The sequence below is a fragment of the Hordeum vulgare genome, chromosome 1H, assembly GCF_904849725.1.
Source record: "Hordeum vulgare subsp. vulgare chromosome 1H, MorexV3_pseudomolecules_assembly, whole genome shotgun sequence".
In the NCBI taxonomy this organism is placed as follows: domain Eukaryota; kingdom Viridiplantae; phylum Streptophyta; class Magnoliopsida; order Poales; family Poaceae; genus Hordeum; species Hordeum vulgare.
The window spans coordinates 106,357,126-106,377,988 of NC_058518.1; the positions used below are offsets into that span (position 1 = coordinate 106,357,126).

The window sequence follows — 20,863 nt, forward strand, 5'->3', positions numbered from 1 at the left end:
TGCTCTACAGGTATCTCCGAAGGTGTTAGTTGAGTTAGTATGGATCAAGACTGGGATTTGTCACTCCGTGTGACGGAGAGGTATCTCGGGGCCCACTCGGTAATACAACATCACACACAAGCCTTGCAAGCAATGTAACTTAGTGTAAGTTGCGGGATCTTGTATTACGGAACGAGTAAAGAGACTTGCCGGTAAACGAGACTGAAATAGGTATGCGGATACTGACGATCGAATCTCGAGCAAGTAACATACCGAAGGACAAAGGGAATGACGTACGGGATTATACGAATCCTTGGCACTGAGGTTCAAACGATAAGATCTTCGTAGAATATGTAGGATCCAATATGGGCATCCAGGTCCCGCTATTGGATATTGACCGAGGAGTCTCTCGGGTCATGTCTACATAGTTCTCGAACCCGCAGGGTCTGCACACTTAAGGTTCGACGTTGTTTTATGCGTATTTGAGTTATATGGTTGGTTACAGAATGTTGTTCGGAGTCCCGGATGAGATCACGGACGTCACGAGGGTTTCCGGAATGGTCCGGAAACGAAGATTGATATATAGGATGACCTCATTTGATTACCGGAAGGTTTTCGGAGTTACCGGGAATGTACCGGGAATGACGAATGGGTTCCGGGAGTTCACCGGGGGGGCAACCCACCCCGGGGAAGCCCATACGCTTTGGGGAGACACACCAGCCCTTAGTGGGCTGGTGGGACAGCCCCAAAGGGGCCTATGCGCCAAGGATAAGAAATCAAAGGAAAAGAAAAAAAAGGGGGGGAGGTGGGAAGGGAGGAGGACTCCCTCCCACCAAACCTAGTCCAACTCGGTTTGGGGGGGGGGGGAGAGTCCTCCCCCTTGGCTCGGCCGACTCCTTGGGGGTCCTTGGACCCCAAGGGGCCCCCCTCCCTCCTCCTATATATATGGAGCAATTAGGGCTGATTTGAGACGACTTTCTCACGGCAGCCCGACCACATACCTCCATAGTTTTTCCTCTAGATCGCGTTTCTGCGGAGCTCGGGCGGAGCCCTGCTGAGACAAGGTCATCACCAACCTCCGGAGCGCCGTCACGCTGCCGGAGAACTCTTCTACCTCTCCGTCTCTCTTGCTGGATCAAGAAGGCCGAGATCATCGTCGGGCTGTACGTGTGCTGAACGCGGAGGTGCCGTCCGTTCGGTACTAGATCGTGGGACTGATCGCGGGATTGTTCGCGGGGCGGATCGAGGGACGTGAGGACGTTCCACTACATCAACCGCGTTCTCTAACGCTTCTGCTGTACGGTCTACAAGGGTGCGTAGATCGCTCATCCCCTCTCGTAGATGGACATCACCATGATAGGTCTTCGTGCGCGTAGGAAATTTTTTGTTTCCCATGCGACGTTTCCCAACAGAATGTTATCTTCGAGGGCCGTGGCGAGGCCTTTCAGACGGGTGGGTAGGGCGGGACCTTAGATCTGGAGGAGACCCAGAGTCAAGATGGTCGCGACGAGTACATGGCCGATGAAGACTTTGAGGCCGACCATGGTGACCCTTGGCATGAAGAAGATGACATATATTGTGAAGGTGATGAAGAAGAAGAGGACGGTGTTAATATTGCGGGCGAGCCATTGTTCATCGACGAGCTCAACCAAAGAGTGGAAGCTCAAATGAGAAAGAAGAGCATTCGTACGGGATCATACACACAAGATGAGAACAAGTTGATTTGCGAAAGTTGGAAGGAGATTGGCCAAGATCCTAGAGTCAGTGCGCAACAAAAGGGAATTGTTTTTTAGACAAGAGTTCACAAAACATTCCATGAAAGAAAGTTGCTTCATCCATACCAATTTACGAGCGATCGTAACATCAACTCGATTCAAAAGAGGTGGTTGTTCATCCAAGAAGAATGCAACAAATATGCGCCGCACTTGAGAGCGTTGAAGCACGTCCCGTGAGTGGTCTTGGCATCGAGGACATGGTATGGCCTCTTCTCTTTCCTTTGCTACGGCCGTGCCTCGGCCTCCTCTACGATAAATTGTGTTTGCATGTCCAATTGGTGTTGATCATGTAGGCATTTCAATCTTTGGAAGCTTTCAAGGCCCGACACAACGATAAGCCATTCACTCTAACGCATTGTTGGCAAATCATCAACAATTGCCCTAAGTTTAAGGATCAATACCGTGAGCTTCAAAGGAAGAGAGGCAAGAAGGCTACCGCCTTGGCTGGAGGTGGAGATGGTGAGGCGTTGAAGATGTCAAGGGACAAGACCAACTCCAAGGTGGACGACAAGCGTGATGCGGCATCGTATGCTTTGCATGAGACTTTGCATGGCATGATGTCTCAAAAGAAAACGAGGGACGAGAAGAAGCGACAAGCCAAGGAGGAGCAAATGAAGCAATACATGAAGCTGCGAAGAAAGAAGCTTGAGATGAAGGAGGCGACCAAGAAAAGGAAGATCGACATGAAGGAGGCGGCCAGGCAGAGGCAACTCGACATCGAAGAGGCGACCAGGCAGAGGCAGCTCGACATCGAGACCGCCAATGCCGCGGCCAAACAGATGCAGCTTGACATCGAGGCCGCCAATGCCGCAACCAAAGCAAATGAGGTGGCGCTGGCGATCATGAGCGTGGACTTGAGCAAGATGAGCGAGAAGACCATGAGCTGATTCGAGACCCGACATAAAAAGATGTTTGACGTCGATGGCCTGAACTAGGGCGTGATCGGCCGTGGTCGTTCTTTTTTAGGCTAGCATGGTGAACCGGCCGCTGGCTGTGTTGCCGGCAAAAAATCTATTCTTTTGGAGACCGGCTGTGTTGCCAGCCGCTGGTTGTGTTGTCGATGAAGACGTGTAGGCTGACTGTGTTGCCGGCGTGATCTACGGCCGCTTGCATGAAATGGGTCGTGGCTATTCGAATGCTTGTGTTTGAAAATAAGGACATGATGCGTCCAAGGATGCGTTCGCGTGTTGGACGCACCACCACCGCATCCCAGAAATGATCAGGACATGATCCCATCATATGTCCAAACGAACAAAATTTTGGCAAAACGGACGTCCACGTGCTCGAGTTGGCCTCACCTTTACCAATTTAGGGTTTAAAATAGGCTTTTACCGCGTTCTCCGGCTCGCAAACGCTGAGCGGCCGCGCCGCGCGCCGTCGACGCCCCGCCACGTCCACAGGAACGGGGCGGCGGCCGCTGCCAGGTGGCCCCCACATTCTATCCTGCGACTGCGAGCTCCGAGGCCTCGGACTCCGCACCCGCACCACCACCACTCCCATCGCTCTCCCGAATCCCCCCAATCCGGGCCAAACCCCCCTGCTCCATTAAATTCATAAAACCACCACCGTCGCACGCCTCAGCCTCACGCAACACGCTCCGCAGCCATGGGCACGTCGGGCTCCAAGGGGATGGACGGCGTCGGGGGCCTCGGCTCGGCGGCGCTCGCCGGCGGCGGCGGGGACGGAATGGGCGGGGACGAGGGCGGCGGCGCCGTGACGGGGTCGTGGCACGGCGGCGCGCAGCTCTACGTGTCGCTCAAGATGGAGAACGCGCGGATCATCGGCGACCTCGTGCCGCACGTCTACGGCTCCGAGCCCATCATCGGCTCCTGGGAGCCCGCCCGCGCCGTACGGACCCCGCCACCAGCTCCTGATCACTCCTGCTCCCGTGCTTGACAGTTCCGCTTTACATTGATTCGGTCCTGGTTTCACAGCTCGCGATGGAGAGGGAGCTGGCGTCCATGTGGGAGCTCAGCTTCGTCGTGCCGCCGGACCATGGTAAGTACGCTCCACACCTACTACCTGCCTACCTACCCGCGCCTGTGCCGCACTTTCCTGTTTTATCGGTTTGATTCTGGTAATGAAATGGGCTTTGTGATCTTGTCTGGTAGACTGAACTTGGGAAAACTGAACTGAACTGCCTAGTTGCTGTGCTCTCAAGTTGCCTTTCAGTAAACTGAAAACCTTCAGGATTTCGTGTTTTCGTATACTACTCTGTTCCACGAGTTCGTTTGGCTCAAATGTTGTATGATTCACTTTCGCAGACTCTGTTGCAAACTACTGCACATGCGCACTGTTCCTAACAATTCTGATCTGGGGAATTTACTGCAGAAACACTTGACTTCAAATTCTTGCTCAAGCCCAAGGATTCGGAGACCCCGTGCATAATTGAGGAAGGGCCGACGCGGCTTCTCACCGGGGGCATGCTCGAGGGTGATGTGAGGCTTGCAAACTTCAGGCTTAATGGAGACGATGAGTTGCTTGAGTTCAGGGTTTTCAACAAGGCCGACATCGTGTCTCCGCTTGATCTTGCCGCGAGCTGGAGGGTATACAAGGAAAATTTCCAGCCTTCCAAGGTCCGAGGAATTCCTGATATCAGTATAAATGAAGCACCCACTCATGCGACCGAGGTGAGAACAGGAGTCAAAATGGGCACCTGACTTCGGTTTTGCAATGCTTATACTTCACTAATAGGCTTGCATTTTGCTGTAACGTCCTTCTGCTCAAATAATTGGTATATTGGTATCCTAAGTATCTCTGAAGTCAAACATGCAGACAAAAAGGGTAACAACTTTGAATGATTTTGACTTCTTCATTTGAAGTTCAATCTTTACGATGCAACTGGCCATGTTCTGAAATCTGGAATGCTCTTGCGCATAACATGTCTTTCTTTTTTTCCATACGATCCAAACATGGATCGGGTTCCACTATCATCAGATAGCGGAACAACAACATGAAAAAGCATCCACAGCGCAAAAACCAACAATCAGCTCGCATGACAAATCCAAAAAGGACAGGAATGGGAACTGATTTTTTTTTCATATTTCCTTCCCTTTTCACATTGTTCTTGGTGCTACCTTATCTGTACTATTGCTTAAGATAATCTCTATACTAGCAAAATCAATACATTGTTATCATTTTCTCATTTTAACAGTTGCATGATTTTTCCACTTCAATGCTGATAGCAAGCTAATTAGTATTGTGGTTTCATGCCATTCTGCAGGATGGATCTGGTTCTAGTTTGGAGCTTGACTTAGAGCATTATGTTGTTCCAGCGCCAACTGCACCACCAACTGAATATGCAGCAAACCTTGCTGCAACCCCAGCATCCTTAGATCAACCTGAAGCACCATGGACAAATGATATGCTTCTTAGTGATGGCATTCAGAGTCCAAGAAGTGCTGCTGCAGATTTTAAAGATGACAGTTACCATAATAAGGTAAGATCTAATCTGGAAAAGTTGGTATGCTAACATGTTGCTTATACTATAACTATTAATTATATTGTGTACTTGAAGAAAAGGGTCTGATGTACTTGAAGAAAAGGGTCTCGTGCATCTACTTTTTGTTGATATATCACTTCTCAATTGCTATTTTTTTCACCAGTATAATCAACTTCATGTTCCCTGAAATTGACCCTCCAACTAATATCGAGCTAGTGTGGTTAACCAGTTATCATTTCATTTTGTTACTTTGCATTTATTTGATATCCATTCATGTTTTTGGACTTCTGGAGTGAAAACGTATTTTGTTTTGTGATATCAGCATTGCCAAGTTATGCGCAGTAAAATATATTTATTTGATATCAGTCACATGTTTTTGGACTTTTGGAGTGAAAACATATTTTGTTTTGCTATATCAGCATTGCCAAGTTATGTGCATTAAAATATATTTATTTGACATCCATTACTACATGTTTTTGGACTTTTGGAGTGAAAACGTATTTTGTTTTGTTATATCAGCATTGCCAAGTTATGCGCATTAAAATATAATTTTTTGATATCCATTACTACATGTTTTTAGACTTTTGGAGTGAAAACGTATTTTGTTTTGTTATATCAGCATTGCCAAGTTATGCACAGTAAAAATATATCATGCATTTCTCCAAACCAGAATTAGTTTTCTAAAAGAGCCATGCCACATTGTTTTGGTCCTTTTGTAGGATACTGAGGCTTCAGTAGCAGATTCTTCTAATTCTAAGAAGTTACAAGTTTCTGGAATGGTAGAGTCAAAATCAGTTGGTACCTTAATACAACTGCAAAAGAAGGACAAGCCACAAGGGCTTTACGTTGACAGGGGTGTTGTTTCTCCTAAGCTTGGAAAATCATTTAGTGCATGTTCCCTGGCATCTGGCCTTAATTTTGGATCAACAAAGGTCAGTATTGTTCGTATCCTCAACCAGTATGAGGTAACAAAAGAAAACTGAAATGATAAGGAAAATCGTCGATCCTAATGGTAAATAGCTTTTTGCCGGAATCAGTCTTGAGCAAATCGTGTAGTAAGTGCCCAAATGAACAACTAGAAACATATGTAGGCCCAGTTAAGATTGTTAAACAGGTGTGTGCGAGCTTGAATAAATTATGATGAGGTAATTGCACTGGCAGTACATGAACTTGTCGTGTGGGTTCATTTTAGTACATGAACTTGCAAAATGTAACCAACTAGTTCAGAAACTTGGCTCGGGTGTTCATTTTGGTCAAATGGTGCTAGCTCAGGCTAACTGTGTCCACATGGTTGCCAAAGGATGTGCATGTGGTGCACTGACGATTTTTGGCGCGGTCTAAAACTCTAAATTAACCGAAACTGAGCAAATCATAGATTTTTACCCGCACATGTTAGTCGTAAACTTGTAATACATCACTGAGGTGACCTTAACCCATAGTCCTTCATCGATCAAGCCCATCTTAGTACAAATTACTGATGCGAGTACGCCACCAGGGGAGCGGAGATGGGTCAGAGGGGGAGCCAGGAGCGACAAACGGTGTCGTCGTTGATTAAGCCCCTCAGTCGCTGTTGCCGTCACCCTGAGTGGCCGCTGTCGTTGTCGCAATTTTGGGCCTAAATTTCGAAAGAGAGGAGAGTGAGATAGAGGAGAAAGACCATCTGATGCAATTCAAAGATAGAAATGGCTCTCGTGCACCAGCGTGGCATGTCATGTATGCTTTGTTAGCACAAGCTAGCGTGATTTGGGCCAAAATGATACTGCAGGCCAAGTTTATGGATTAGTGGCATTTTGTAGTTGATGTACTCAATTGTACCCGCGTGAAAGGTTCAGATATTGCTAGTACAATTACCTCTATTATGTCCATTTCTTCATTTATTTGGTTTGATGTAGTTGAACAAATATTTTACCAGATTACTTGATAAAGTTTATACCTGATTCTTTCTTATCGTTGACACATTTGAAGGCCATGCCAGAAGCAGCCGGAGCTGTTGCAGCTGCAGCTGTAGCTGATAGGTTGCACGGATCGAAGGAGGACCGGAAACTGGCTATCGTTCTGGTAACTATGATCACCAGATACCATCACAAGATAAATATTTGACTGTTGCGTTGTTACTACATAGCACCTACCATTTCCTTCTATAACATCTAGATGCCTTACTAACGTAACACCTAGATGCTTACTAACAAATAATTAATTCCATGGATAAAATAAATTTATAATTATTCTGTGCTATACAGTTTAATCTTTTTATTATACTGTCTAATCAGGAAAACGTAATGTGGACACAGATTTTTGGCTCTTGGGATCACATGATTCCTTTTTTCACAAAATACAAAAATCGAGGCAAAAGGTTATAAAGAAAATGAAAAAAATCCTGTGCGCAGATATTACAGGTAACAAGTCATGTACCTGCAAGTTTTTGTAAAAAAATGTTCATTTGTGTTCTGGGTGAAAAAACAGAACTGGGGAGCTGGAATGGCATATTCAGGTTTTGAAAAAGTGCTTGGGTTTGTTATTTTTCCACTGCTCACAAATCAGTTGTGATTTTCAGGAAACTTGAAATCTGGAAACTGAGCCATTCGCATGTGAGATTTTCCTTGATTTTTTTGGACTAGTGCAATTTCTTTTAAAAGGGATTGACATAATGTCCGTATGTTACAACAGCAATTTTGATGCCTCTTGACGGAGTATGATTTGCCTGCTGCTGAGCATAATTGGCATCATGTATTAAGATTCACTATTGTGCTGGAGCATACTCATATATAGTTTCCTATGCTTCTTCGGGAGGGTCTCCTTTTGATTTTTTTTACTCATAATTAGGTTGGCCTACCAGCTCGTGGGAAAACCTTCACCGCAGTTAAGCTTACAAGGTACCTTCGTTGGCTAGGTCATGAAACAAAACATTTCAACGTTGGAAAGGTGATTATATTCTAGTTCACATAATTATCGTGTACAACCGGTACATATTCTTGGATTATGGAAAATGAACTGAACTCTCTCTCTGTTGAAACTGTATGTGTAGTACCGCCGCCTGAAGCATGGAGCGAATCAGGTACTGATATCTGTCATTTGATACAATTATCTTCACACTTTTCTGTTTAAGTATACGGCATTTATATTCTTTGCATGACACCGTATTTTATTTTCAGTTACTCTATCCATATTTTGCCTTTATACATCGCTGATCTGTTGGTGTTTTAGTAATGATTGTTATCACACCTATCTTGTTATCATGCTGTTTCATTGTTCACTAGTATAAAGAAAATAACTTTTAACATCTTTTTCGTATTGTGTATATAGGTCCATCAGTCTTCTTAGTAAACATTGAATGTCACCAGCTAGGCATTTATTAAATTCTTTCGCACATTGGCTGAGCAAGTTCCTTATTTTGTTCATACTTCTATCTACATTGTTACTGTACATATGAATATATCTTTGGCTCTGATTCTTGTTGTGATACTGCTTGTTCATGTCACATGCATGTCTTTATGTCATGTTTTTTCAATGCAATTATTTGAGTCTATGTTAGTAAAATTACAGTTCTTTACTGCAGAGAAATCTGACAATTTTGTAGTTTCATCGGTTCAGTCTGCAGATTTTTTTCGTCCTGATAACCAAGAGGGGATCGAGGCACGTAATGAGGTCAGCAGGCTTTGTTCTACAATTTGTTTTTAAGTACTAGAACTGTAAATTCTATATAACTCTTCGTATTCACAAATACATCATTCTATGTTTTGAACACGAATGCCTCACAATTTTCATTTTATACCCTCATTTAATAACTTGTTTTATACACATATTTAGATAACTACTAAATGTTACCATGGTAGTTTTGAATAATTTAGTCAAGATGTGCCACAAAAGTTAAAAGGAAGTTCTATAGGACGGCGGTTCGACCCGCAATGTTGTATGGCGCTGAGTGTTGGCCGACTAAAAGGCGACATGTGCAACAGTTAGGTGTGGCGGAGATGCGCATGTTGAGATGGATGTGTGGCCACACAAGGAAGGACCGAGTCCGGAATGATGACATACGAGATAGAGTTGGGGTAGCGCCGATTGATGAGAAGCTTGTCCAACATCGTCTGAGATGGTTTGGGCATATTCAGCGCAGGCCTCCAGAAGCTCCAGTACATAGCGGCTAAAGCGTGCTGATAATGTCAGAAGAGGTCGCGGTAGACCGAATCTGACATGGGAGGAGTCAGTAAAGAGAGATTTGAAGGACTGGAGCATCACCAGAGAACTAGCCATGGACAGGGGTGCGTGGAAGCTTGCTATCCATGTGCCAGAACCATGAGTTGGTCGCGAGATCTTATGGGTTTCACCTCTAGCCTACCCCAACTTGTTTGGGACTAAAGGCTTTGTTGTTGTTGTTGTTGATTGCTCGACCAAAATTTATTTATGAACAGGAGTATTTGGCACATCTTGACCCTGCAATATTGTCATATTATACTCACATTTTCCCATTAACATATTAGGATTTGATACTAAGATTACTCTGCCACCTTAAACTCATGCTATGTTCTTTGGCTTGGATTATTCAATGCTTCTCATGAAAGTTCCATTAAGGCCATAATAATTCAATTTAGCATACTACTTCAGATGTAAAATTTGATTGGCTGACCATCACTACAAGATGAATATTAACATCAAATTTTGTATAAGCAAGTTCCCGCATTTATCTTTCTGTCTGAAATGTTTCCAGGTAGCTGCTTTAGCAATGGAAGACATGATAGACTGGATGCACGGAGGAGGTCAGGTAAGCTGACTTTATGCTGCATAGTCTTCTAACAATGTAATGTTTCTTCTGACCAGCTCCTGCTGTGTGTAGGTTGGTATATTTGATGCAACAAACAGCACAAGGAAAAGAAGATATATGCTAATGAAGATGGCTGAAGGGAACTGCAAGGTAATTCGTAACATTTGGATTTACAGTAGACTCGGTTCTTTCACCTTTCTTCCGTGATTATCTTGAGCTAAAGTTGATTCATGTGGATGAATGTTAACATATAATCACACCACTGACAGTTTGTGGGTCAAGTCTAATTAATGTGCTTTTGTGCATTGGGTACATTTATGTCGTTTGTCATCTTGGACAATGCTTGCTAACTGGATGCACTTTCTGCAGATAATATTTCTGGAGACAATATGTAATGATCGAAACATAATCGAAAGGAATGTACGCCTGAAAATCCAGCAAAGCCCTGATTATGCTGACCAGTTAGAAACCGACAATCCCTCAAAAATTCGTCCTGTACTACAAATATAATATGCATAACCTTATTTCTGTGTAAAATTTTGTAGGCCGGATTATGAAGCTGGATTGCAGGACTTCCTTGAACGTTTGACAAATTATGAAAAGGTCTCAATGCTCTGCGAGTGATATTCTGTTCTAGTACTGCATGTGCTGTCAAGTAAAGTTCTTGAGCTCTCTGAACTACTATTTTGTATTGAATCAAGCAGTATTCCTCTTGCAGGTCTACGAGCCAGTGCAGGAAGGCTCATATATCAAAATGATTGATATGGTAAAAGGGGAGGGTGGCCAGTTACAGGTAACAAAGATGATACTACTGGCTATCTCCTATTCCTGTAAAAAGGGTGGCTAGGTTTCCAGTTATACCTTGAAGTGTTCTAGGGCTGGGTCCTCTTTATAACTGGGAAAACTAGTTCCTTTACACAAAACCGAGCATTTTGGTTGAGTTTTGTCGTCGTGGGCTTTTAACTTTTGAAATCTGGCATTCTAAATTTGTTTGGTACCTGTTTCTTTGAATTTCTAACCTTTTGCCACCTTGTACCAGGTCAACAATATCAGTGGCTATCTCCCTGGGCGTATTGTCTTTTTCTTGGTATGTACTTCTATGCTTAGTTTCTTACACTATAAATAGTCAACTGCCGTTTTGGAAGCAAGTATAATATCTTCCCGTTATGGAAATGCTCATATTTTGTGGTTGCTTCAAAGTTTATTTGGAGGAGTGTTTGTTATTGGGTTAACACCGAAGTGTCATTAGTGCACTTTAATTTGTGACATATCCATCCTTAATATGCAACTGCAGGTGAATTCTCATCTTGCGCCTCGGCCTATTTTGCTTACCAGGCATGGTGAGAGTTTACACAATGTTAGAGGAAGAGTTGGTGGTGACACGGTGCTAAGGTTTGCTTCTCTAATCTGATACCTTCACATGATACTTTTATATGCTCAAGTCACCATTTTTTAGTTATTGAAGTAACGGGCAAGTGGTAGCATATATGGAAATTTTGCGTTAGAATTTTTTATTATTTTATTTGTCAAGAAAGCACGGACAGAATCATTTTCTTATGGGAATTAGCCTATTGTATTCGCCTAACGAAGACCACTTCAACCTGCCTGATAATTATGCAGTGAAGATGGAGAGCTTTACTCAAAGAAACTAGCCAACTTTATTGAAAAGCGCCTCAAAAATGAGAAAACTGCAACTGTAAGTAATCCCCTTAAATTTAGTTACAGTATTTTACAAGGGCAACTTACTGTTGTCAGTATTTTACTTAAGAAATAGATGATGTCTGTGATCCTATCAAGTGAGCTAACAGAGCAAGATGCTTTATTTTTTGGTTGTTCTGTTGTTTAGATTTGGACTAGCACTCTACAGAGAACAATTTTGACAGCAACTCCAATTGTTGGATTCCCAAAGGTAGTTCCTTGAAAGTTTGTGAGTTCTCTTACAGACCTGTTGCTACCTATATATACTGACATAGGTTCAACCTTATAGATACAATGGCGTGCTCTTGATGAGATCAACTCTGGTGTATGTGATGGGATGACGTATGAAGAGATAAAGAAAATTATGCCTGAGGAATATGAGTATGTAGTAACATTTCTCTGTAATTTTTCAACAAGTGTTCTGGAATATCTTATTGGTAGTTTATGTACAATGCCATGCCATTTTGTTAATTACCATGCTGGAAAGCTACATTGTTTTCCCTATTAATCATGCCATGCTAGAATGTAGAAGTTACATTAGACATTCAGACATATCTGAGTTGCTAAATTGAGTGGACCTGTATATTGCATTATTTCTTCCACAATATTTTGGCCTTAACATGTTTATGATGGTTTTCTAATGGGTGCTGCAACTTGCAACCAGGTCACGCAAGAAGGACAAGCTGCGTTATCGATACCCGCGTGGAGAGTCTTACCTTGATGTGATTCAGAGGTTAAAAAATCTGCTGAATTATTCTGAATGCCGTGTAGCATTACTAGACTTTACAATGCATAAAGCTGGGGAAAATTAGTTCTGTTATTACCTCCACCTTAACCAACATGCGACAATCCTCAGGTTGGAACCTGTTATCATCGAGCTCGAACGGCAGCGAGCACCAGTGGTCGTTATATCCCACCAGGTAAATTGCTACTGGTGATGAAACTCTCTTGCGCAGGAGCACCGATCTTAAAATGTCTGTATTTTATAGGCCGTACTGCGAGCGTTGTACTCGTATTTTGCCGACAGGCCTTTAAGGGAAGTTCCAGACATGGAGGTAACATGGCATTTTCGATCTTCTCTTGTTGCATCAATGCTGTATTTGAAAACTTGCGGAAGCATTGCTAAACCAATTGAACACATTTCTAATGTACCCTAGATGCCACTCCATACCATAATCGAGATACAAATGGGCGTCACCGGCGTCGAGGAGAAGAGGTACAAGCTCATGGACTGAGAATCTGAGGTACAGGTAGGCTCAGCACAACAGCAAGCTCCGGGTTCGCTGTTGCAGATACAACCATACAGACAGCATATATACAGTTAACTCAGTACAGTAACCAGCTATTCATCTCTCCTCTCCGGACGGCGTGAAAGTAAAAACTAACCCCTCCGGTGTAAAATATTCGACCGAAAACACCTATTGGTCATTGTAAAGAAACATAAACTGCTAATAAGGAACTGTAAAAAAATCACTGTACCAGAAGATGTAACTGCTGGTAATGATAAGGAAAATGCAGATTCATCTTGGAAGTAACAAGTCAAAGGATTGTTCCTTGTCCTCCTTTGGTTTCCCTGTGGCTGATGTCAGCGAAGGAAATGCACGATCACTGCTCACTTGGACTCTCGGGCCATCATCATGAGACCTGCCCCCACCGAGCTGTGGACCTCCTGTGCTGTTCTTCCCGTATCCATGTGAGGACACGATTTCTGTTTCTTGCTCCAGAAACTCGGTGGCACGGCGCGCAGCAGTGTGCCAAAACCTCCCACGATTTCATGCGGCATCTACGAAGGCTGTAGGGGCCGGACCGACGGACGTATGCCTGGCTGGCCGGTCGCCACAAGTTGCCAATAGTTTTTGTGCAAAAAGGTATGTAGGCAAGCCATAGTTTATGTGGCGAGCAAAAGGCGGCATTTGACGTCGTAGCTGGTACGTCGATGACATGTGGGGTATGCTGGCAACGAAACGCAGGGCAGACACGAGTTCGTTAAAGATTGAGAGGCACTAACACAATAATAAAACAAAATCTGCAATCTGTGGGAAGAAATCGAGACGCTCGTTACCCGCTGCCTTCATCACATATACGTATATATACATGTTTCAGTCGCTGGTCACTGGACTGCCATATGCATGATTGCACACTGCACCGTGCGCACCAGCTTCCAGCCATGTCGCCGTTTGCGCCTCCCTACAATGCCAACGTCCTCCTGGCCGCGGTGACCGCGCTCTCCGCGGCGATCGCCTTCGTCGCCGCGCTCCACCTCTACGCCCGGTGCTTCCTGCAGCGACGTGCCGCCGCCACCTCCACCGCCACCGCGGGGAGCAACGCTCACGCGCTGGCTTTGGCGCTGGCGGTGCAGCGGCCGCCGGACGGCTACGAGCTCGAGGTGATCACCGTCGACGCCGCGTGCGCGCCGGAGCCCGCGGGGCTGGGCGCCAAGGAGCTCGGCGCGCTGCCGGTGCTCGTGTGGGAGTCTACTTCTGCCAAGGTGGCAGCGGCCGCCATCGCCGAGCATTGTGCGGTGTGCCTCGGGGAGCTGGAGGACGGCGAGCTGGGGAGGATGCTCCCGGCGTGCAGCCATGCGTTCCACGTCGGGTGCATCGACGCGTGGCTCCGGCTGAGCTCCACGTGCCCGGTCTGCAGGTCGGCGGTGAGGACGGATGAGGATGGGGAGGCGCCGGTGGACCGAGTGGCCACGCTGAGCTAGCTAGAGCCGCCGAGTACAGTCTACATGGGTAAACTATAGGCGGCTGGCACGGTGTTTCTGGTCTTTCTGTTTTGTCTTGTTAAAGTTACTCCCTCTACCTAAATAATTATAATTGAAGATCATTAGTCTAGTTTTATCCAACTATAATTATTTAGATATAAAGGAAGTATTGTTTATTCCATCTAAGCTCTGAGGATTACATGCTGTAAATTATAGAAACAGTACAAATCGAATAAAATCTCCCAGTAAAACCGCGTGCGCGGAACCACACTCAGATGATCCTGAAGAAAATGCAGTGTTCCTGGTTCATTCCTGAATAAACTTACTGGCTTCTCGAACTTCATTATGTGAAAACAATTGTGAAAAGTTCAGTTAAAATGTAAAAAAATTAAAGAAAACCTCTGATATATTAAGATAAACGCAACACAACGCACCATCTACCTACAAAAGCACCCAATTAAGATGTGAAAAATCCAAACATCCCTGGACTGAAAACCTTTACTGCATGGAACGTACGTCTAAGATTGTAGCCCTCAACTCTTTATGTTTTTTCTCTTTCTTATACTATGTTAATAACAGAGTTAAGAGCAACTAAATCTTCAGATCGATTTGCCTAGCCCAGCTTGAAGATTACATCAATTGGCTATGAGTGGTACACAGAATTATATGATTTTTTTTCCTTCTCAATTTGAGTGCCTGATAACTCTGCAGTTGCAGAAGCAGGCCCAACACGGCCAGTATATGTCCATATGAAGGGAGCTGCTTCCTTATGCTTCCACAACTACCTTTCGATTATTATTTTTTCTCTGAAAATCTCCCTTTTCCCCCTTTTATAACCTTCATTGCTCCAAACCTTCAATTCTTCAGTTCCACAAATCTGGCATTCGCTACTTTTTACATGAAAAAAGAAGTACAAGAAAAGGCTTATTATCTATGAGCAGTTTCTACTTTCTAAACCGAACCGCTATTCACTGAATGTGCTGTCCTTTTCTCTTGATGTTAGCAACTTACTACTCCTTATCATCACCCAAACTACCTTTCCTTACATGAGGTCCCAAAGCAGTAAGCATAAAGAGGTTGCACTTAATTATCAGAAGAGCCCCAAGCAAACATGTTCTACTCCCTCCATCACGGTTCAGAAGGCGTGCATGTAAATTCTCTAGAACCTAGGTGGTTATTGATTGGCTGTAAAATAAGTTGAAAAATAGCATTCACACTAAGCATGCATATAGAAGTAGTACAACGGAGTACTAATTAGCTGCTAGGAGTAAATGTAATGCGCCTTAAACCTTGTGTGTTGTGGAAATGCACGCAAACTTAACCGTGCCTTCTAAACCGTGACGGAGGTAGTACTACTGTTACTACCGGTACTAAGTAGTACTCCCTCTATCCCAAAATAACTGTCTCAACTTTGTACTAGCTCTAGTATAAATTTATACTAAGCTTAAGACACTTATTTTGGAACGGTGGGAGTACTAACTAATTATCAGGAGTAGCTACCAGGATGCTACCACTTGCCTATTTTGATCATGAGTTAGCCTTTACTTCCTGTGTCCGATGCCTCAGCCATCTCAACCTTTCCAAGGGAAACTTCATCAACCAGGTTTCCCTTTATGTATCTGAATCTTAAACTAAGGAGCATTAGCAATCAATTTAATGATCATTTCTCATCGCGGCTTGGACACTTACAACAGCTTAGAATTCCTGCAATGCAATTTAACAACTTACATGGCTAGGCAATGGATCTCGAAGCCAGCATAATGGAGAGGAGCTTTCAAGTTTGCAAACAATTGACCTAGGTTGAACAATTTATCATGTAATCTGAATTCGGACAGGTTTGAGAAACTAAAATCAATGGCTCCAAGATCTAATGGAATATAGAGTATAAAAAAAATTACACAGATATAATTGTAAAGTATGAAGGGCAGCATACTTGCCACGTTAAAGCAAAGCATCCACCACCTTGTCCGGAACCGCTGTCACAGGTAATGGTAAATTATCACCTTGCCTGTAGATGGTAATATGGCGCTAGGGGAACTATTAGTATTTTTCTCTTGAAACTAAATGCAGAACAAAACGAACAATGGTGGGATAGTTCAAAATAAATAAATCATGGTGGGCATACTTACTGGTGGTAAAATGTCAGCCTGTAGCCCAGAGAGCAATTGTTGGGCAGAGACTTGATGATGAACATTCTTAATTAAGTGCGGCAAAATTTGCAATTGCAGGCTTGCAGCCATACAAGGAACTTACTAACTCTACACACAAGGATGAGCCTTCCTTCTGAACATGAATTCCAAATTTGGCAACAACATAAACAGCGTAGTCGGTTTCATCTTTAAGAAAAGTTCAGTCTATTACAGCGTACGGTATCAACTGAAAGGTAAATCAGGGTGTTGGTTATCCACATTAGTGTATAACAGGCATAAGTAATACTCCCTCCGTTCCTAAATATAAGACCTTTTAGAGGTTGCATTATGAACTACATACGGATGTATATAGACATATTTTAGAGTAGAGATTCACTCATTTTGCTTTGTATGTAGTCTTTTAATGTAATCTCTAAAAGGTCTTATATTTTGGAACGGAGGGAGTAAGCAGCAAAGTAATGGAAGCATTGGTCAATTTCCATTTCCAATTCCCCATAACGTGTCATTTCAGATATACATAGGGGAAGTACATGTTCAGTCATCAATGAACTTCACAAAACCTATGCCAGATGTTGGAATCTGAGAATGATCCCTCTACACATTTTGCTATGACCTATGCCCAGAGAGCTAATATCGACATAGAAGCAGATCCAAGCACCAATGCAATATAAGAGGCCTTCTTCAGTTTCAGAGATGACGACATCATCTTGTTGTGGAAGAAGTCAAGAGAAATGAGGTCGACTAGCGCCATGTAGACAAGGATTCCGGCAGAGAGTGAACCAAGAAGGCCTTCAATTATTAGGGCGTTTGGACTGCTATCGTCATAACCAGTCATATGGAAGACAGCCATCCCAAGAAGTATTCCCAATGGTGTTGTCACTGAGAACATTATGCACATGTAACCCACTGTTGCCATTCCGAAACCAGCCTGTGAGAAATGGACAAGCACACGTTCAGTCATCAATGAACCCCACAAAACCCCTCTAGCTGGTGTTTATATGCTGTTACAATTTCAGAGGTGAACTTCTAAAGCAGACCGTCATATGGCAAGTATGGATGATTATAATTGAATACACATATACAGAAAGTGGTAAGGTCTACAGCTGGAAATTGTTCCACGGGGGTAGTGCCATCTAAAGTTATGACTATTTAACACACATATATACAAAATGAATGCTGCAGGTGGTGACTCTGTTTGGTATATTATGGCAATGCTTTGCCGGCTCAGACCTCAGAGAAAAGAACAAGAAATGCACTGGTGCCTTTGCTAAAAATGGAGATTGCAGTTTCAATCGATTGGCCGTTCTACCATTTGGGCACGTCTTGAAACCTCTTTCCTTTATTTATTTTCAGATTTTTTTTCCTTAGCATGTCAAAGTGTTTTGTGGAATTGCTCTCCAGCGCGATGCCACCAAATTAAAAAGTACTTTAAAGACCTACCAAGTGCTATTTTTCTGCCCCTTCTCCTGTGTGTGTAACACATCAGCCTCATCTAGTGCAAATGTGGAAAGACAAAATGGAGTGGACATGGACGAACAGACTTCAATGGGAAGAAATGTCTAAAATAACAGTTAGGCCTCCAAGAGTATAGATGACACAAAAAGTTGAGGCCTCAAGACTGCTAAGGTAAATGTAACTGTGAGAAAAAAAAGGGCTCGCTGTACAACAGGGATTCTTCCACAAATAATCACCTCCAAAGTTACCTAGAGGGTTCAGGGTAACATGAGGAGCTTAACAAATCATATTCAAATATAAGTATTACTTTGCTGACAAAGTGGTTCGGAGTATATGCTAAACATTCCATCTCTGAACTAAAACAATGGCATGACAGGCTTACCCAAAGACAGAGAAAAACAAACTTCTAAATCAACATACGACGGAACAAACCCTTGTCATTTCTCGTTTGTATGTGCAAAGCATTAGCTTAATACTGTATTAGACATCAACATAGGTTATTATACTCAATCTATAAAGTATGACCACAGATCCATGATAGGCTCGTCTTTCTTAAGAAAATCAGTCAACAGGAAAGACAACACTGACATGATTTTTTTTTTTAAATCAGCTGCCAACTTCCTAATTCACACCATTGCAAATATGCAGCACAAAACTCACACTGAAAGTCACAATATTAACAAAACAGTACTTCCTCCGTTCATAAATATAAGATGTTTTAGATATTTCAATATGTACTCCCTCCGTCCCAAAATAACTGTCTTAACTTTATACTAGCTTTAATACAAAATTGTACTCTTAAGGTTGAGACACTTATTTCGGGACGGAGGGAGTACTACATATGGACCGAAGCGAGTGAATAATAAACACACTAATGCGCGTCTAAATACATCAGAATCAGAAAAAAAAAGCTAGAACGTCTTATAATAGTGAGGAGAGGGAGTACTAACTACATTAACTTTTCAATGACGAATTTCTCTTAATAGCATAACAATTCGATGATGAATTCTCCAATTGCACAGAAACATCACACCAAATTGAGCGGCATATGTTGGACTCTGACCTGTGCGATGCAGCCGCCGAGGCCCATCCCCTCGAAGACCTGGTGGAAGGAGAGCGCGACGACGAGCGGCCGGATGGCACAGACGTCCTGCGACATCCCCAAGGTCACCCCGATGATGACCGAGTGGAACACTATCCCAATCTCCAGCACCTTGGACACCATCTTCTGCTTCTTCCTCGCCTCCTCCTCCTCCCCCTCCCCGACCTCCACCACCTCATGCCCAGCGCCATGGCAGCCGACAATAGGGGCCAGGGGCTCATCGCTGCGGGGCAACCGGCCGCCTTTCTTTGGCCCGAAGAGCGCCACGTCGTCCCGGTCCGGGTCGCCGCCATTCTTGTCGTCGCGCGGCGCCGGGTCGTCGCGGTCACTCTCGTCCAGGAAAGCGCGTTTCCTAGGGCTCATTTCTCCGGTGAGCTCGAAGACGGGGGCCTTCTTGGTGGTGGGGATTGGGGCGTAGGGCTGGCCCTCCTGCTGCTGCGGCTGCTGGTGGAGGCCGTGCGCTTCGAGGTGCGACGAGGCGGAGAGGTCGACGAGGAGCGCGAGCAGCGCGCCGACGAGGCAGAGGAGCCCCGCGAAGGGGAAGTCCCTCCAGGGTCTGCGCGACGCGACGGCGCAGTCGGCGAGCGCCGCGTAGGCGTCCGGGAGGACGTGGACGAGGGAAGTGGAGAGGATGACCCCGGCCGCGTAGCACTTGACGAGGAGCAGGCCCCGCGCGTACCCGTCCCGTCCGCGGAAGGCCCTGGTGAGCGCGACGGGGAGGCAGACGCCGACGGCGCTGGCTATGAGGATTGCGAGCAGGGAGCCCGTCTTGAGCCGCGCCGCTGCGGCCCCGTCGCGGCAGACCCTGGACAGCGCGGCGAGCTCGCCCGCCGGGAGGCACCCCCTGCCGGACATGGCGGCGCGCGAGGTGCTCGGCGAAGTATCGCGCCCGCGCACGCCAGCGACGGCGACGGGGTTCCGTCGGCGGGCGGTAGGAGACGGAAGCGAGGACTTGTGAGACTTGATGAGTGGTTAAGAGAAACGAGCGAGGTTTCAACGCGAGGTGGGCCCGCGGGGAGGCCGTGCGCGATGAGGTTTTGTTTGTGGAAACTTATTTATGAGAGAGTAAAGAACGGTTTCGTAGACGGACGCTGACTGGTCAGTGGGCCTTGCTCATGTATTGTCGTTGCACCATCTTTGTCACGAAAGACCAGCCTTAGGGCAATCTTTGCACATCATCGGTAGTAAAAAAGATAGTCCCTTTCAAACCTCTCAGATTATGATAATTTAGTTTTATATATAATCTATAATGTCTTCAAATAGGTTATATTTAAAGGGGGCTGCTACGCATCTACCGGTGGATGTTTAGTAAACATCCGCCACCTGGAGGTCCGTCCAATGTACGCGCAGTTGTCCCGATCTACGCGCGCAACCTTCCGATCCGCTCCAGCCGGGCATCCTATAATTCCTGAAACAACGGCCAGCCGGGCATTCTATAATTCCTGAAACAACGGCCGAGTTGGAGAAACTTTCATTCCTGAAACGATGGCCGAGTTGCAGAAACTTTCGCTTTGTTACGAGGAATAAATTTTGCACTCGTTAATTCCTAAAACAACGGTCGAGTTTCAGAAACAATTTGCTTGTTGCAGAATTTTTTGCATTCGTCTTTGTGTCACATAGGGAGGACGTGGGACAAAGAGATAGCCCAGGCAGCCATTCGATCGACTCGATCGAACGACAGCGCGTCCGACCGATGTCTAGCACGGATCAGCCGGCTGAGGGAAAGGTTTTCCCATATTTAAAACCAGTTAAATTATGATAATCCAGTTTTTATAATCTACACTGTATTCAAACAT

The 20,863-nt window shown here is 44.8% G+C and overlaps 3 protein-coding genes across 3 annotated transcripts; 2 read left to right on the forward strand and 1 right to left on the reverse strand.

The window, feature by feature from the left end:
• Positions 1 to 3,336: 3,336 nt before the first annotated feature.
• Positions 3,337 to 13,188, forward strand: LOC123426438 (6-phosphofructo-2-kinase/fructose-2,6-bisphosphatase). The gene is made up of 23 exons (XM_045110280.1): positions 3,337 to 3,602; positions 3,689 to 3,752; positions 4,086 to 4,384; positions 4,978 to 5,193; positions 5,916 to 6,128; positions 7,162 to 7,254; positions 8,020 to 8,118; positions 8,222 to 8,251; positions 8,788 to 8,841; positions 9,902 to 9,955; positions 10,028 to 10,105; positions 10,325 to 10,416; positions 10,501 to 10,558; positions 10,674 to 10,748; positions 10,995 to 11,042; positions 11,250 to 11,347; positions 11,576 to 11,651; positions 11,802 to 11,864; positions 11,943 to 12,034; positions 12,318 to 12,386; positions 12,510 to 12,573; positions 12,643 to 12,708; positions 12,811 to 13,188. Exons 1-23 carry the CDS (start codon positions 3,360 to 3,362, stop codon positions 12,886 to 12,888), a joined length of 2,322 nt encoding a protein of 773 aa, XP_044966215.1. The 5' UTR covers positions 3,337 to 3,359; the 3' UTR covers positions 12,889 to 13,188.
• An 87-nt stretch (positions 13,189 to 13,275) lies between these two features.
• LOC123426444 (RING-H2 finger protein ATL63-like) lies at positions 13,276 to 14,482 on the forward strand. Its single transcript, XM_045110292.1, has one exon. It carries the CDS (start codon positions 13,779 to 13,781, stop codon positions 14,358 to 14,360), a length of 582 nt encoding a protein of 193 aa, XP_044966227.1. The 5' UTR covers positions 13,276 to 13,778; the 3' UTR covers positions 14,361 to 14,482.
• A 2,484-nt stretch (positions 14,483 to 16,966) lies between these two features.
• On the reverse strand, positions 16,967 to 20,090 carry LOC123426454 (zinc transporter 6). The gene is made up of 2 exons (XM_045110300.1): positions 19,029 to 20,090; positions 16,967 to 17,438 (listed from the first exon to the last, which is right to left on the reverse strand). The coding sequence occupies exons 1-2, from the start codon at positions 19,920 to 19,922 to the stop codon at positions 17,124 to 17,126; spliced, it is 1,209 nt and encodes a 402-aa protein (XP_044966235.1). The 5' UTR covers positions 19,923 to 20,090; the 3' UTR covers positions 16,967 to 17,123.
• Positions 20,091 to 20,863: the final 773 nt, after the last annotated feature.